The sequence below is a fragment of the Carcharodon carcharias genome, chromosome 7 (genome assembly GCF_017639515.1).
Source record: "Carcharodon carcharias isolate sCarCar2 chromosome 7, sCarCar2.pri, whole genome shotgun sequence".
NCBI classification, from domain to species: Eukaryota; Metazoa; Chordata; class Chondrichthyes; order Lamniformes; family Lamnidae; genus Carcharodon; species Carcharodon carcharias.
In genome coordinates, this window is record NC_054473.1 from 11,048,157 (window position 1) to 11,062,674 (window position 14,518).

Consider the following 14,518-nt stretch of genomic DNA (forward strand, 5'->3'; position numbering starts at 1 on the left):
GAGTCATGTGTGCTGTGGATAAAGGGTAACTGGTGAATGTACTGTGCTTAGATTTGCAGAAGGCATTTGATAAAGTGCCACTTCAAAGGTTACTGTGGAAAATAAAAGTTTATGGTGTAGGGGGTAACATATTGGCATGGGTAGAAGGTTGGTGAGCTAACAGGAAGCAGAGAATTGGCATAAATGGGTCATTTCCTGGTTGGCAGGATGTGACGAGTGGTGTGTCACAGGGATCAGTGCTGGGGCCTCAACTTTTTGCAATTTATATCAATGACATGGATGAAGGGACCAAAGGGTTGGTGGCTAAATTTGCTGACGACACAAAGATAGGTAGGAAAGTAAATTGTGAAGAAGACTTAAGGAGGCTACAAAGTGACATAGATAGGTTAGGCGAGTGGACAAAGATCTGGCAAATGGAGTATAATGTGGGCAAATGTGAAATTGTCCATTTTGGCAGGAAGAATAATACAGAAGCTCATTACCTAAATGATCAGGGATTAAGGAGCTCTGAGATTCAGAGGGATCTGGGTGTCCTAGTGCATGAATCACAAAAGGTTAGCAGGTAATAAGGAAAGCTAATAGAATGTTATCATTTATTGTGAGGTGAATTGATTACAAAAGTAGGGAGGTTATGCTTCAGTTGTACAGGGCATTGATGAGACCACGTCTGGATTATTATGTATAGTACTTGTCTCCTTATTTAAAGAAAGATGTTAATGCGTTAGAAGCAGCTAAGAAAACATTTACTAGACTATTACCAGGAATGGGTGGGTTGTCTTATGAGGAAAGGCTGGACAGGTTAGGCTTGTATCCACTGGAATTTAGAAGCGTAAGAGGCAACTTAATTGAAACCTTTAAGATCCTGAGGGGTCTCGACAGGGTGGATGTGGAGTGGATGTTTCCACTTGTGAGAATCTAGAACTAGGGGTCGCTGTTTGAAAATAAGGGGTCGCTCGTTTAGGACAGAGATGAGGAGAATTTTCTTTTCTCTCCGAGGGTTGAGTCTTTGGAATTCTCTTCCTCAAAAGGCAGTGGAGGCAGAGTCTTTGAACATTTTTAAGATTAACAAGGGGGTGAAAGGTTATCAGGGGTAGGCAGGAATATGGGGTTGAGGTTACATTCAGATCAGCCATGATCTTATTGAATGGTGGAGCAGGCTCGAGGGACCGAGTGGCCTACTGCTTCTAATTCGTATGTTCGTACATCCTTCAGGGAAGGAAATATTCTCCCCGGTGTCCTGGCCAATATTTATCCCTCAACCAACATTACTAACAAAATAGTTTATCTGTTGATCTCGCATTCCTGTTTGTGGGAGCTTTCCCAGTGCAAATTGGCTCCTGGGTCACCTACGTTATAATAGTGACCATGTTTCAACAAAAATAAATACTTTATTGGCTGTAAAGCACTTTGGGACGTTCCGAGGTGGTGCAAGGTGCTATAGAAATGCAAGTTCTTCATTTGTGTGAATATCAAGAATTGTGCGGGAGTTGTTGTACCTGAGAAAGAAAGGAAGAAATTTGGCAGGGGAAAATAATTTGTTTTATATATTTAAAAAATAAAACAGGTTTTCTTGCATACTGATAACCAGTATGCTGTCTTAATTAACATCCGCTATTAAGAATGAAATAAATTTGCATAGTAATGAACCTCCAATTAACATCTTTTTATCATGTTAATAAACAAACTAGCATCCTGTTTAAAAAATAAAATAACTTCAAGTGGATGGCTTACTGGATATAACAGTCTCCAGTACGTTCGGGATGCCACTGATTAAAATAAAGAAATTATTTAAGTACAACCTGTGCTTCCGGCCATAATTTTGTGATTCAGTTATAGTATATTGTGAAAATATGGCATGTAATCTCAGGCTTCAGAGATTAGAAGTACAAACTCATTGCTTTTAAGTTCCTTTTGAAATATGCATTTTCTCTCCTTTCGCCTGAAGGTATGAATAATTAACAATTCCTCTGGATAACTTTTCCTGATTGTAGCTTCTAATGATCACTGGTGCATCTTTTCTATCTGCCCTGTACCCTGGTTGCCACGCAACCTGTGCTGTCATTACGATGTGCAACTTTATATTTCTACCCCCCGCCCCCCCACCACCAACCCCTTCTCAGTTTTGTTCCTCCTGTCATCTCATCTGTCCTGGAGACACTGACTTGCGCCTGTGCTCGTTGACTTTTCATTGGCACCCTGTCTGCAATGCCTCAATTTTGAAACCCTCCTCTCCTAGTTTTCAAATCCCTCCGTGACCTCTCGGCCGCTCCCCATCTCTGTGACCCGCTTCCAGCTCCACAATGCTCCGAGATTACTGTGCTCCTCCAAATCTGGCCTCTTGCGCATCCACGACTTTAATCACTCCACACCGCGGGTAACACTGCATTCAGTTGCCTGGGTCCCAAGCTCTAGAATTCTCTCCCTACACCTCTCTGCCTCCCTACTTCTCTCTCTTCCTGTCAGGCACTCCTTAAAATCTACCTCTTTGACCAAGCTTGGTGTCAAATTTTGTTTAAAAATTGTTCCTGTGAAGCGTCATAGCATGACATGCTAAGATAGAGATGCTACACAAATGCAAGTTGTTGTTGTTCCTCCTGGTGCCCATTCCATTCTTCTATGCGCACATCCAGATGATGGGTATCAGCAGGCAATTCGATAATAGCAGGCATCACAATCGGGCCTGAACCGGATGCCATGCACTTTCCAATTGCCAGCAAGCAGGGATGGGACCCCCACCTGATTGTACTGCCCTGGCCCTGAATTCTTGTCAACACCACCTGAAGAGCCTCGTAACTTATAGATTTAAAAAAAAAACTTTTTTTTTACATTCATCAAAACTATTACGGAGTTTGATAAGATAGATGTAGAGAAGATGTTTCACTCCTTGTGGATGAGACCAGAACTCGGGGGAAACTTATTTACCCAGAGAGTGGTGAGAATGGGGAACTTGCTCCCCCAGGGAGTGGTTGTGGCAAATAGCATCGATGTGTTTAAAGGGAAGCTGGATAAACACAAGAGGGAGAAAGGAATAGAAGGATACATTGATAGGGTTCGATAAAGTAGGGTGGGAGGAGGCTAGTGTGGAGCATAAACACCTGGCATAAGCCAGGTCAGCCAAGTGGCCTGTTTCTGTGCTGTCCAATCCATATAACTGAGTGTGGGCACTGCCCTGGGCAATTTGCTGGCTTTGGGTGGGTGAAGGGTGTTAATTGTGTATCGATTGTGTTTAATTACATGCAGGTGGAGGGCATTACCTTTCTTATTCATTCACAGGATGTGGGCTTCGCTGGCTGGGCCAGTAGTTATTATCCACCCCAAGTTGCCCTTGAGAAGGCGGTGGTGAGCAGTCTTCTTGAACCGCTGCAGTCTCTGTGGTGTAGGTACGCCCACAGTGCTGTTAGGAAGGGAGTTCCAGGATTTTGACCTAGTGACAGTGAAGGAACAGTGATACATTTCCAAGTCAGGATGGTGAGTGACTTGGAGGGGAATTTCCAGGTGGTGGTGTTCCCATCAATCTGTGGCCCTTGTCCTTCTAGATGCTAGAGAGTTTGGAAGATGCTGTCTAAGGAGCCTTGGTGAGTTTCTGCAGTGCATCTTATAGATGGCGCACACTGCGGCTACTGTGCGTTGGTGTTGGTGGAGGGAGTGAATGTTTGTGGATGTTGTGCCAATCAAACAGGTTGCGTTGTCCTGGATGGTATCAAGTTTATTTAAGTTTATTTAATGTTGTGGGAGCTGCACTCATCCAGCTAAGTGGGGATATTCCATCACACTCCTTACTTGTGTCTTGTAGATGGTGGACAGGCTTTGGGGAGTCAGGAGGTGAGTTACTCGTCACAGGATTCCTAGCCTCTGACCTGCTCTTGTAGCCACAGTATTTATATGGCTAGTCCAGTTCAGTTTCTGGTCAATGGTAACCCCCAGGATGTTGATAGTGGGGGATTCAGTGATGATAATGCTATCGAACATCAAGGGACGATGGTTGGATTATCTCTTGTTGGAGATGGTCATTGCCTGACACTTGTGTGGCATGAATGTTACTTGCCACTTGTCAGCCCAAGCCTGGATATAGTCCAGGTCTTGCTGCATTTGGACATGGGCTGCTTCAGTATCTGAGGGGTCGCGAATGGTGCTTAACATTGTGCAATCATCAGCGAACATCCCCACTTCTGACCTTATGATGGAAGGAAAGTCATTGATGAAGCAGTTGAAGATGATTGGGCCGAGGACACCACCCTGAGGAATTCCTGCAGTGATGTCCTTAGAGCTGAGATGACTGACCTCTAACAACCACAACCATTTTTCTTTATTCTAAGTATGAATCCAACCGATGGAGAGTTTTCTCCCTGATTCCCATTGACTCCAGTTTTGCTAGGGCTTCTTGATGCACACTCGGTCAAATGCAGCCTTGATGTCAAGGGCAGTCACTCTCACCTCACCTCGGGAGTTCAGCTCTTTTGTCCATGTTTGAACCAAGGCTGTAATGCGGTCAGGAGCTGAGTGGCCCTGGCGTAACCCAAACTGGGCAACAGTGAGCAGGTTATTGCTAAGCAAGTGCCACTTTGATAGCACTGTTGATGACCCCTTGCATTATTTCACTGACAATTGAGAGTAGACTGATGGGGTGGTAATTGGCCAGGTTGGATCTGTTCTGCTTTTTGTGTACAGAACATACCTGGGCAATTTTCCACCTAGCTGGGTAGATGCCAGTGTTGTAGCTGTACTGGAACAGCTTGGCTAGGGGCGTGGCAAGTTCTGGAGCACAAGTCTTCATTACTGTTGGTGGAATGTTGTCAGGGCCCATACCCTTTGCACTATCCAGGGCCTTCAGCTGTTTCTTGATATCACGTGGAGTGAATTGAATTGGCTGAAGACTGGCATCTGCGATGCTGGGGCCCTCTGGAGGAGGTTGAGATGGATCATCCACTCGGCACTTCTGGCTGAAGATTGTAGCGAATGCTTCAGTCTTACCTTTTGCACTGATGCGCTAGGCTCCCCCATCATTGAGGATGGGGATATTTGTGGAGCCTTGTCCTTCAGTGAGCTGTTTAAATGTCCACCACCATTCATGACTGGATGTGGCAGGATGACTGAGCTTAGATCTAACCTGTTGATTGTGGGATCGCTTAGTCCTGTCTATCACTTGTTGCTTACGCTGTTTGGAATGCAAGTAGTCCTGTGTTATAGCTTCACCAGGTTGACACCTCATTTTTAGGTATGCCTGGTGCTGCTCCTGGCATGCCCTCCTGCACTCTTCATTGAACTAGGGTTGATCCTCTGGCCTGATGGTAATGGCAGAGTGGGGGACATGCCGGGCCGTGAGATTACAGATTGTGTTTGAGTACAGTTCTGCTGCTGCTGGTGGCCCACAGAGCCTCATGGATGCCCAGTCTCGAGTTGCTAGGCCAGTGCACCACCAGCATGGTGGCAGTGCCACAGAACACGATGGAGGGTATCCTCAATGTGAAGGCAGGACTTTGCCTCCATAGCGACTGTATGGTGGTCATTTCTAATGATACTGTCATGGACAGATGCATCTGCAGCAGGCAGGTTGGTGAGGATGAGGTCAAGTATGTTTTTCCCTCTTGTTGGTTCTCCCATTACCTGCCGCGGACCCAGTCTAGCAGCTATGTCCTTTAGGACTAGGCCAGCTCGGTCAGTAGTGGTGCTACCGAGCCACTCTTGGTGATGGACATTGAAGTCCCCCACCCAGAGTACATTCTGCACCTTTGCCACCCTCAGTGCTTCCTCCAAGTGATGTTCAACATGGAGGAGCACTGATTCATCAGCTGAGGGAGGTGGTTTGTGGTAATCAGCAGGAGGTTTCCTTGCCCAGATTTGACCTGAAGCCATGAGACTTCTGGGGTCCAGAGTCAATGTTGAGAACTCTTAGGCCAACCCCCTCTCGACTATATACCACTGTGCCACCACCTCTGCTGGGTCTGCTCTGCCAGTGGGACAGGACATACCAAAGGATGATGATGATGGTGGTATCTGGGATATTATCTATATGGTATGATTCCATGAATATGAGTATGTCAGGCTGTTGCTTGACTAGTCTGTGAGACAGTTCTCCCAATTTTGGCACCAGCCAGGGAAGGGGGGCTTTGCAGGGTAGGCAGGGCTGGATTTGTTGTTGTTTCCGGTGCCTAGGTTGATGCTGGGTGGTCCGTCTGGTTTTATTACTTTTTTGAGACTTTGTGCAGATATAAACAGAGACTCACTGAGACTGATGTGTCGTCAAGTTAGGAGGTGTATGCTTGCAATTGGTCCCGCCATTGGTCATCCAACCTGTCCAGCATGCTCTTCCCACACCAAGTATGAAGCAAACAGATTTTTGCTACTCGATTGGATGATTCTTGACTGCCAGTCCAATGGCCAATTTCTCCTATCTCCAATATTTTTACAGTCATCAAGAAAGAAAGACTTGCTTTTATATAGTGCCTTCCTCCACAACCCTCTGATGTCTTAAATCGCTTTACAGCCAATTTGCACACAGCAAGCTCCCACAAACCGAAATGTGATAATGACCAGATTTTCTGTTTTTGTGATGTTGATTGAATCACAGGATCCGAGAATTGTTCTATGACACAGAAGGAGGCTATTTGGCCCATTGTGTCTGTACCGGCTCTTTGAAAGAGCAACTCACCTCGTGCCATTCTCCCACCTTTTTCCCGTACCTCTGTACGTTCTTCCTTTTCAGATAACAGTATGTTATCCTTCTGAATGCTTCAGCTGAGCCTGCTTCCACCACACTTTCAGGTGGGGCATTCCAGATGCTAACCACTGGTTGCATAAAAAAACTTTTCTCCTCATATCGCTTTTGCTTCTTTTGCTAATTACTTTAAACATGGTTCCTCTGATGGCACATTGAGAGATGGGCAGGGCACCGGGGATAGTGTCCCTGCTCATTTTTTTTTTCCCAAAATGATACCATTGCGATTTTTTGCCTCCACCTGAAAACGTAGACGAGGCCTCAGTCTCTCAGAACTGCACTGGAGTGTCAACTTTGACCTTTGTGCTCAAGTCCTGAGGTGGGATTGGAACCTAGAACCTTGTAACTCAGAGGTGAGCGAATGTACTGTTAGCTGAGCCACAACAGCCAAATGGGCCTCTCAACATTTAAGAAATATTTAGGTCAGCACTTGAAACGCCATAGCATATAGGGTTACAGGCCAAGTGCTGAGAAATGGGATTAGGATAGATAGACGCTTGTTGGCTGGCACGGAGATGAAGGGCCTGATTCTGCGCTGTGTAACTCTACGACTCTCTGATGCTATGAACGTGCTCTCGTCTGATAAACGGTAAACAACACACAAACACCTGGTATGATTTCCCACCCCCCCCCACCCCCTGGGTTTTTCATTGTCCGGTGTGGCTCTGTTGGTAGCAGTCTTACTTCTGGTTCACAAGTTTTTGGGTTCAAGCCCCACTCCAGGATGAGTAAAAAAAATTCAAAGCCGGGCTCCAGTGCAGCACGGAGGGACTGTTGGAGGTGGCGCCTTTCAGAATCAATTTAAATCGAGGCCCCATCTTCCTGCTTGGGTGGATGTAAAAGATCCCATTGCACTATTCGGAGGTGTGGGGGGGGGTTATCCCTGGTCTCCTGGAGAATATTTATCCTTCAATCAACATCACAAAAAAAATGACCTGGTCAATATCACATCGCTACTGTTTGTCAGAATTTGCTCTGTGCAAATTAATTACTGCGTTTCCTACATTATAACAGTGACTACATTTCAGAAGAACTAAACTTGCTGTGAAGCATGTTGTGAAAAGCTCTACATAAATGTCAGTCTCCCTTTATTTTTTGCTCGCAACGGTGTCTTGGAGATCAGTCTTTCATTCCTGGAGACTCCAGGCCAACCCTGGAGAGTTGGCAACCCTAGTCCACCCATGATGCTCGAAGCTGTGTGGCTTAAAGCACACATGGTTTGAACCTTCCACAGTATTGGTGCCCAAAAACAAGAGCTTTATCGCAGTTGAGATAAGACTGATTTAACAAAACACGTTGTAAAGTGAGATAGTATCAGGATCACAAAAAGCGATTGAGGGCTGTTTCCTCACTCAACACTTTGGCAAACTAAGGCCTGTGGCAGCCTCCCTGAGCGTGTCTGTCCTTTGGTGAAGTCAGTCAGTCAGTTCACTTTGGCACTGGGTGTGGTTGAGGAATTGAAGGAAATGCTCTGAGTTTTGGCTGCAGCCCCTCACTTTGGGTGGACACTAAGCCAACAATGTCAATAGGATTTATTCTTTGGCAGTGTGTTCCCTTTACAATTATAGTCAAATTAGCTAATGGGGGTTTTGCACTTTTGCCAAGCCCATGATGTCAGTTTAGGTTGGCTGGCGAGCCTGTCTCTCCCTCTCTCTCTCTTTCTCTCTCTCTCTCGCTATCTGCACAGGTTGTCAGTGAGAGTGGTTTTGGCAGAAAGCAGCCCCTCATTTAACAAGTGGGCATTGGCTCTGACTTTGCAGATGAACATCTGCCCAAGTTGAAACTGGTTGGCCTGGTTTGTGAGTTGAGTGCGCGCCAGTAACTGCGAGGGGATTGAGAATTCGGTGTTCTCTGGGTATGCAGGCTGGGATTTGCAGTGTGCTGGGATGCCAGTCCCTTGAACTGGAGCAGTGTGTGATGTCTGAGCGTGTGTCCAGGCACTGTGCAATTTTAGGTGGTCGTTGTCTAGGTTTCTTGGGTGTTGGTGTGGTCAGCAACAACAACTTGCATTTATATGGTGCTTTTAACCAATAAAACACCTTCAAGGAACTTCACAGGAGGGTTATCAAACAGAACTTGACACTGAACCGAGTACCATCGTAAGACATGTGGCCAAGGGCTGGACCAAAGAGGTAAGTTTTGAAGAATGTCTTAAAGGAAGCAAGTTGCGCTTGAGATTTGGCTGATTCTCCAGGGAGGGGACTGAGCAGGGAATGGGGCACTATCTGCTTGCCTGGTTGTTAGGGTGAACTTGGATCCAGATAGATCGTCAGACTGAACCTATATCCCAAGGCGGGTGATGGAAGTTCTCAGCAGTGAAATTAAAGCGGTCCTCCAAAGCCACGTTGGGCAACCTCAAAATGATTGGGGAAGGGAGGAAGGCAGGGGCATAGCTCCCTGCCCCCACCCACTGGCACCTCCACTTGCAGGATCATGGCATTCCAATTGGTTGCACCTGATGACTTGATATACACACACTATTGGATGATACAGAACAATAAGGACCAGGAGGATGCCAGGTTCGTTTCACTGAAGTTGCTGTGCTTAGACTGGGTGGAGCACCACAGTTGACCTTCGTACCTCCAGCTCGAAGATGTAATGTCAAGCGAAGACAGGAGTTGGCGTGACCTGTGATGCCCTTGGAGGTTGAAATACCCATCAACCTACAGAATGATGGTCAGGTCAGTGAGGTCACCTCTCCGCTCCTCTATGAATAGGACATCCAACTTTCACTGCAACTGCCGGAAAGCATATAGATGAGGGCCTTGGTTTAGTGCCCCCTCTGAAAGGTGGCACCTCTGACAGTGCAGCACTCCCTCAGTACTGTCGCAGGATTTGTGCTCAAGCGTCTAGAGTGGGGTTTTGAACCTATGACCTTCTAATTAGGTGGCAGGGAGTGGGGGCGGCGGGGGGGGGGCTAGTGAGAGAGTGCTATCCACAAGTTAGACATGGCCGAGACAATGAGTTAAGAGATTGGAATCTCGGACCTTATTCTTGCAAAGATGGAGGCAGGCAGCATGGTGCTTCAATGGCTACTTGTTGGACAAGCAGCCAGGAAGGAGGGGAAGACACGGGGAAGAAACAAACCTGTTTGGTTTTGGCGTCAAGTGAATAATAACCTTTCCCAAGGTGTGGATACAAGGAGCGCAGAATGACAAATGAAAACAAACTGACAGAACACTGATGATAGCCAAAAAAGCCACTGTAAGATTTTAGCTTCCTCTGAATAAACTGCCCACCCCTCTCTGTACTGTCAGAAGGTTAAAATCCGCACTGACTAGCGATGAGACTGTGCTCCCTTAATGCACCAGCAGGAGCTCTAATGATTCCTGTCAAGTGGTTTCCATTTGATTGATGTCATCACTTCAGTTAATGTGAAGTTATCAGGCAAAATCCTGACAGCATTTGGTGGACAGGCTGAAATGGATCCTGGGGAGACTCCCGCTTGTCTGGCCTCTGGTGTTTGATTTCTGCACCAGCATGTTGGACTCTCTCTCGTGCCTCCCCCTCCAGTTTCTCATCTAAACGCAGGTAGACAGAACTTACAAAGCGCCTTTCACAACCTTAGGATGTCCCAACACGATTTGCAGCCGTTGAAGTATTTTTGGTGTTGTCACTGCTGTAATGTAAGAAATACAATTTGTGCACAGCAAGCTCCCGTAAACAGCAACATGATAATGAGCGGACCTGTTTTAGGGATCTTAGCCAATGGATAGGCATTGGCCCTCGACAGGCTCTCCTCTTTTTGGAGCCAGCACCATAGAACCTTCCACTTGTACAGGGAGATGGGGTTTTGGCTTAACACCTCCACTGAAGCATCAGCAGCCCTGGTAGTATAGTGCTGCCTCAGTACTGAATCACATCATCAGCCTAGGTTCCACACTAAAGTCTCTGCAGTGGGGCTTGAAGCTATGACCTTCTGACTCCAAGGCAAGAGTGTTACCAACTGAGCCGTAGACAACACTAACATTCAGTCAAGGTTGTCATGGGGGTAATTGTTGGGCATGTTAGAGAGTATTACGTGAAGGGACGAAATTGACTAACAGTTGAATTTCAACGTTAACAAAGCAGATTGCTGCTGGTCGGTGAGGTGGTAATGAGAGGACACAAATTTAAGGTAACGGATAAAGAATTGAGGCTCAGGGTTTATTGGCAGGTGATGAGAATGTGCAATCCTCTGCCACAGTGGATGAAGCAAAAAGCTAAAGAGATGTTCAGAAAGGTGGGACACTGAAGGTTTTGGGAATCTGTTGGAGCGTCAAGCAGCTCGTGTGAGGTAAATTGCTGCACCCTTGGAAGATCGAATGGCCTGTTTCTGTGCTGGAACATGCAATGAGGTTGAGTGTCAGTGGAGGCAAATATTGTTCACTGAGAGACAACGAACCTGTGATCATTGCTTGGGCTCCGATCATTTGGAACAGTAAAGAACCGTATTTAACGGATGGGCTGCGGGATTGATGAGTAAGCCGGGGGAGGAGGGACACTATGTTTGTGTTCAAGGGGCATTGAGGCATGACCCATCTTTCAAAGATGGAGTGAAAACCAGGAGGGAGATGTTGGGAGGGGGAGGCGTGGGGTGAGTGGGGTGAGTTTCAGCCCCTCGATTCAGTGTCTTTGTATTTCCCCGTGCTCTATGAAGGGGAATCTCTGATAGGTTTAGCTGAAGAAGGGTGGGATGAGTTTTGCATAGGGCATAAACACTGACGTGGATCATTTGGACTGAATGGCCTATTTCTGTGCTGTAGGTTCAAAGAAGTTCAATTTGGAACCGAGTGGGGATGGAGGGTGTGTGTGGTTTTTAAGCGCAACTGTTTCCCAGATGTGTCTTGCACTGACTGATCCTTTATCTCTCTCTTTCTCTCTCTCTCTCCCAGCTGCCTCTCATGTGTCGATGGTTCCTTCCCCTGTCACTGGTGCAAATATCGTCACATTTGCACTCAGAACGCAGCCGACTGCTCTTTCCAGGAGGGACGAGTCAACATGTCGGAGGTAAGCTCCCACGATGGGTTACTGAAGTAGATTGTTGTCTGTATTAAGCGCAAGAGCCCTTGCACTGCAGAATCCCTTCCCCCTCCCCCCCTCTACATCAATACATCCACAGAAAGCGATCCCCAGACATGCCATATTTATTGATGGCTCTTCAATTAATGAGCACACCATAAAGCAGACTCCTTGTCACAAGTCACAGGATAGAAGCGATTGTAATTCAACCCTCAACACATTTGTCTTTGACGCTTGCTGTGCCCACAGCTGGTTGAAGGTCCTGTTTAATCAGCGGGCTCTCTGTTCGAGGTCAACTCTTTATGATAATCCAGGAACTTCGGGAGAAACAATAATCTTGAGGGTCGGAGCAACAATGCAAGTTTGTCATTCATTCCGTGCCCTGTGCCTTCGGAATGCCTGGGTCAGGAGTCCCTGGGGCTTTCAGGCCAGAAAAAAACATGGGGGGTGTGGTGGGTTTCCGCCTGATGCCCTGCAGGTTAGCGTCACCCTTAACCAAGAGCGTCATGTTAAACCGTAAAGGACAGAAGGTTCCAGTTCTGTCTGGTCACAGCTAAGCAGATGCAGGGACGCTGCGAGTGACTCAAGTGCTCCCGAGTTGGGCAGGAGTGGTAATCAGCCGGGGTTCCTGCTCCTGCCCGTGATTTCCTGGCTTGTGCTGTAAGTGCCTGTGTTGGAAATGTTGGAGAACAGAATCTACCTGGGTCACAGTGCGGCACCTTATACTTAACCTGCCTTAGATTCCAGCTGCCATTTTTGTGCCCTCCTGTCCGACTATTCTGTTTCTGAGTGGCATCTTCTAATCCCACTGCCTCTGGCGCAGGAACAAGGCGGGGGTTAACCTTAAATTAGAGCTAGGGTGTTCGGAGGTGGTGGTAGAAAGCACTTCTTTAGACGAGGGGGGGGGAGTGGAAATCTGGAAGTCTCTCCCTCCAAGAAGCTGTTGAGGCTGGGGGGTTAATTGAAAATTTCAAAACTGGGGATGATGGATTTTTATTTGGCAAAGGTCTCAAAGGGTATGGAACCAGGATGGGAGTTGGAACTAAGATGCAGATCTGCTATCATCTAATTGAATGACAGAACAGGCTTGAGAGGCTGAATGTCTGCCTCCTGTTCCAATTTTCTCTCGAGTTTGGTGCCAAATGCAAAACTGTCCCTTTTGCATGGAATTTCCAAAGGCATACATGGAAATTAAGAACAGTAGTAGCCCGAACTCTTAAGTTCTGAGGTACTTCACTCGTAATTTTAATGCCTGCCATTATTCTTCCGATAGCACTTGTTCATTCCTATTCTACAGCCAGTCTCCCAGCCAGTCATAGGAGAATGTCGACAGGTTTTGAGCTTATGTGGAGCTTCGCCGACTATGATATGCTCACTCACGCTCTCACTCCCTCCCTCCCTCTTTCAAACCTGAGTTGCTTTCATAGAAAAGGAGCCACTGTTGTGTGGGTATAAAAACTGGGCCCTGCCCAGAGATGGGTGGACCTTATTGCTCTGCCTGGTTGATAATATATAAGCGGGTGTTTGGCAACAGTACAGCATGCAGCTTTCCACCGATTCACCCGGGTTCTTCCCCGTACCAGTGTCTGAGAGATGGTTTGCTTTGGCAGGGAAGTTGGTGATTGCCAATCCTCTGAGATTGTCCTGGAGTCTCCAGGAACTGACACTCAATCTCCTGGACTCTGGACAAACCCTGGATATGCACAGTCAGGCGAAGTCATCGGGGCATTGAAATCAATGTTGTTCTAAGCGTCCCTTGAGCATTTCTATTCATTATAAGGCATTTGGAGTTGGAGGAGGGGAAAATGTTATTTGGGAGGGATGGCGCGGGAGGTCATCTGTTCGTGATGAACCACCCAGGATTATGTTCCAAGTTGGCAGCACCTCATTGTGAGGAGAGAGTGAATTTAATTCCGAATCTACTGGCATTATTAAAAAACAGGTCTATAAATAATCAGCTCACATTAATGAGGCATTACCCCTCCTGCCTGGTTTTATGTGGATGAGGCTAATTGCCTGTAAAAATCCCTGTATAATCAGTGCTTTTGGAGTATTTCAAACTTGCAAACAAGGATAACATCTCGCATTTGGGCAGTACTGAATAGCTGGGGGTTGGGCAGGGAATGGTGTGCCCCTGTTTAACAAGTACCACTTTTAACCAGTTAAATTAATGGCCCATTAATGATCTAATTACTAATTATTTCCCCCTCCCCTCACAGACTGAGAAGTTCTTGTGCTGGCAGGAAACATTCTCCTTTTTTTTTCTCTCTCTGCATCTTTAGCAGAACACTTCTCCAAAATTAAACTGTAGACATTGTTAACCTTCCTACTTGATTCCATTATCTAAACTCGTATTTGGCAGGTGTCTGGAATATTGCCTCAGGGAGAAAGGAGGAAATAAAATTTGAAAAAAAAAACGGCACTGTGTGTTAACATTTCCAGCCACGATTTGTGTTCCCATCAAACTGAAGAACTGAAGCTTGGCTTTCACACATTTGAAATGGCTCTCATTGTGCGCAAAAAAAAGGTTAATTGCCTGGCATTTAATTTGAAGAGCAAGAAACCTGGTTGTGTTCGTGCCAGGGACCAGAGTATTGCTAAGGCGGGTGCTCACTGTCACTCCAGGGTCAGGTATATCATTGCCAACTCTCTAGGAATTGAAGATTAATTTCCGGAACACTGCTGTGAACGAAAACTAGCAGAAAAATTCACCGAAACCTGAAAAAAATTTCACCTTTTTTTTTCCCCTCAAAGTTTTTTTTGGCCTCCTTTGTTAGTCAATACAAGGTGGGACGAAGCTTG

General features: G+C 46.5%; 1 protein-coding gene across 1 annotated transcript in view; it reads left to right on the forward strand.

The window, feature by feature from the left end:
• Positions 1 to 14,518, forward strand: part of plxna1b (plexin A1b) — a 538,027-nt gene that overhangs the window by 270,901 nt on the left and 252,608 nt on the right. Inside the window, exon 9 of the mRNA XM_041191009.1 lies at positions 11,590 to 11,704. Within this exon, the coding sequence (XP_041046943.1) occupies positions 11,590 to 11,704 (115 nt within the window). The remainder of the gene's footprint in view (positions 1 to 11,589; positions 11,705 to 14,518) is intronic.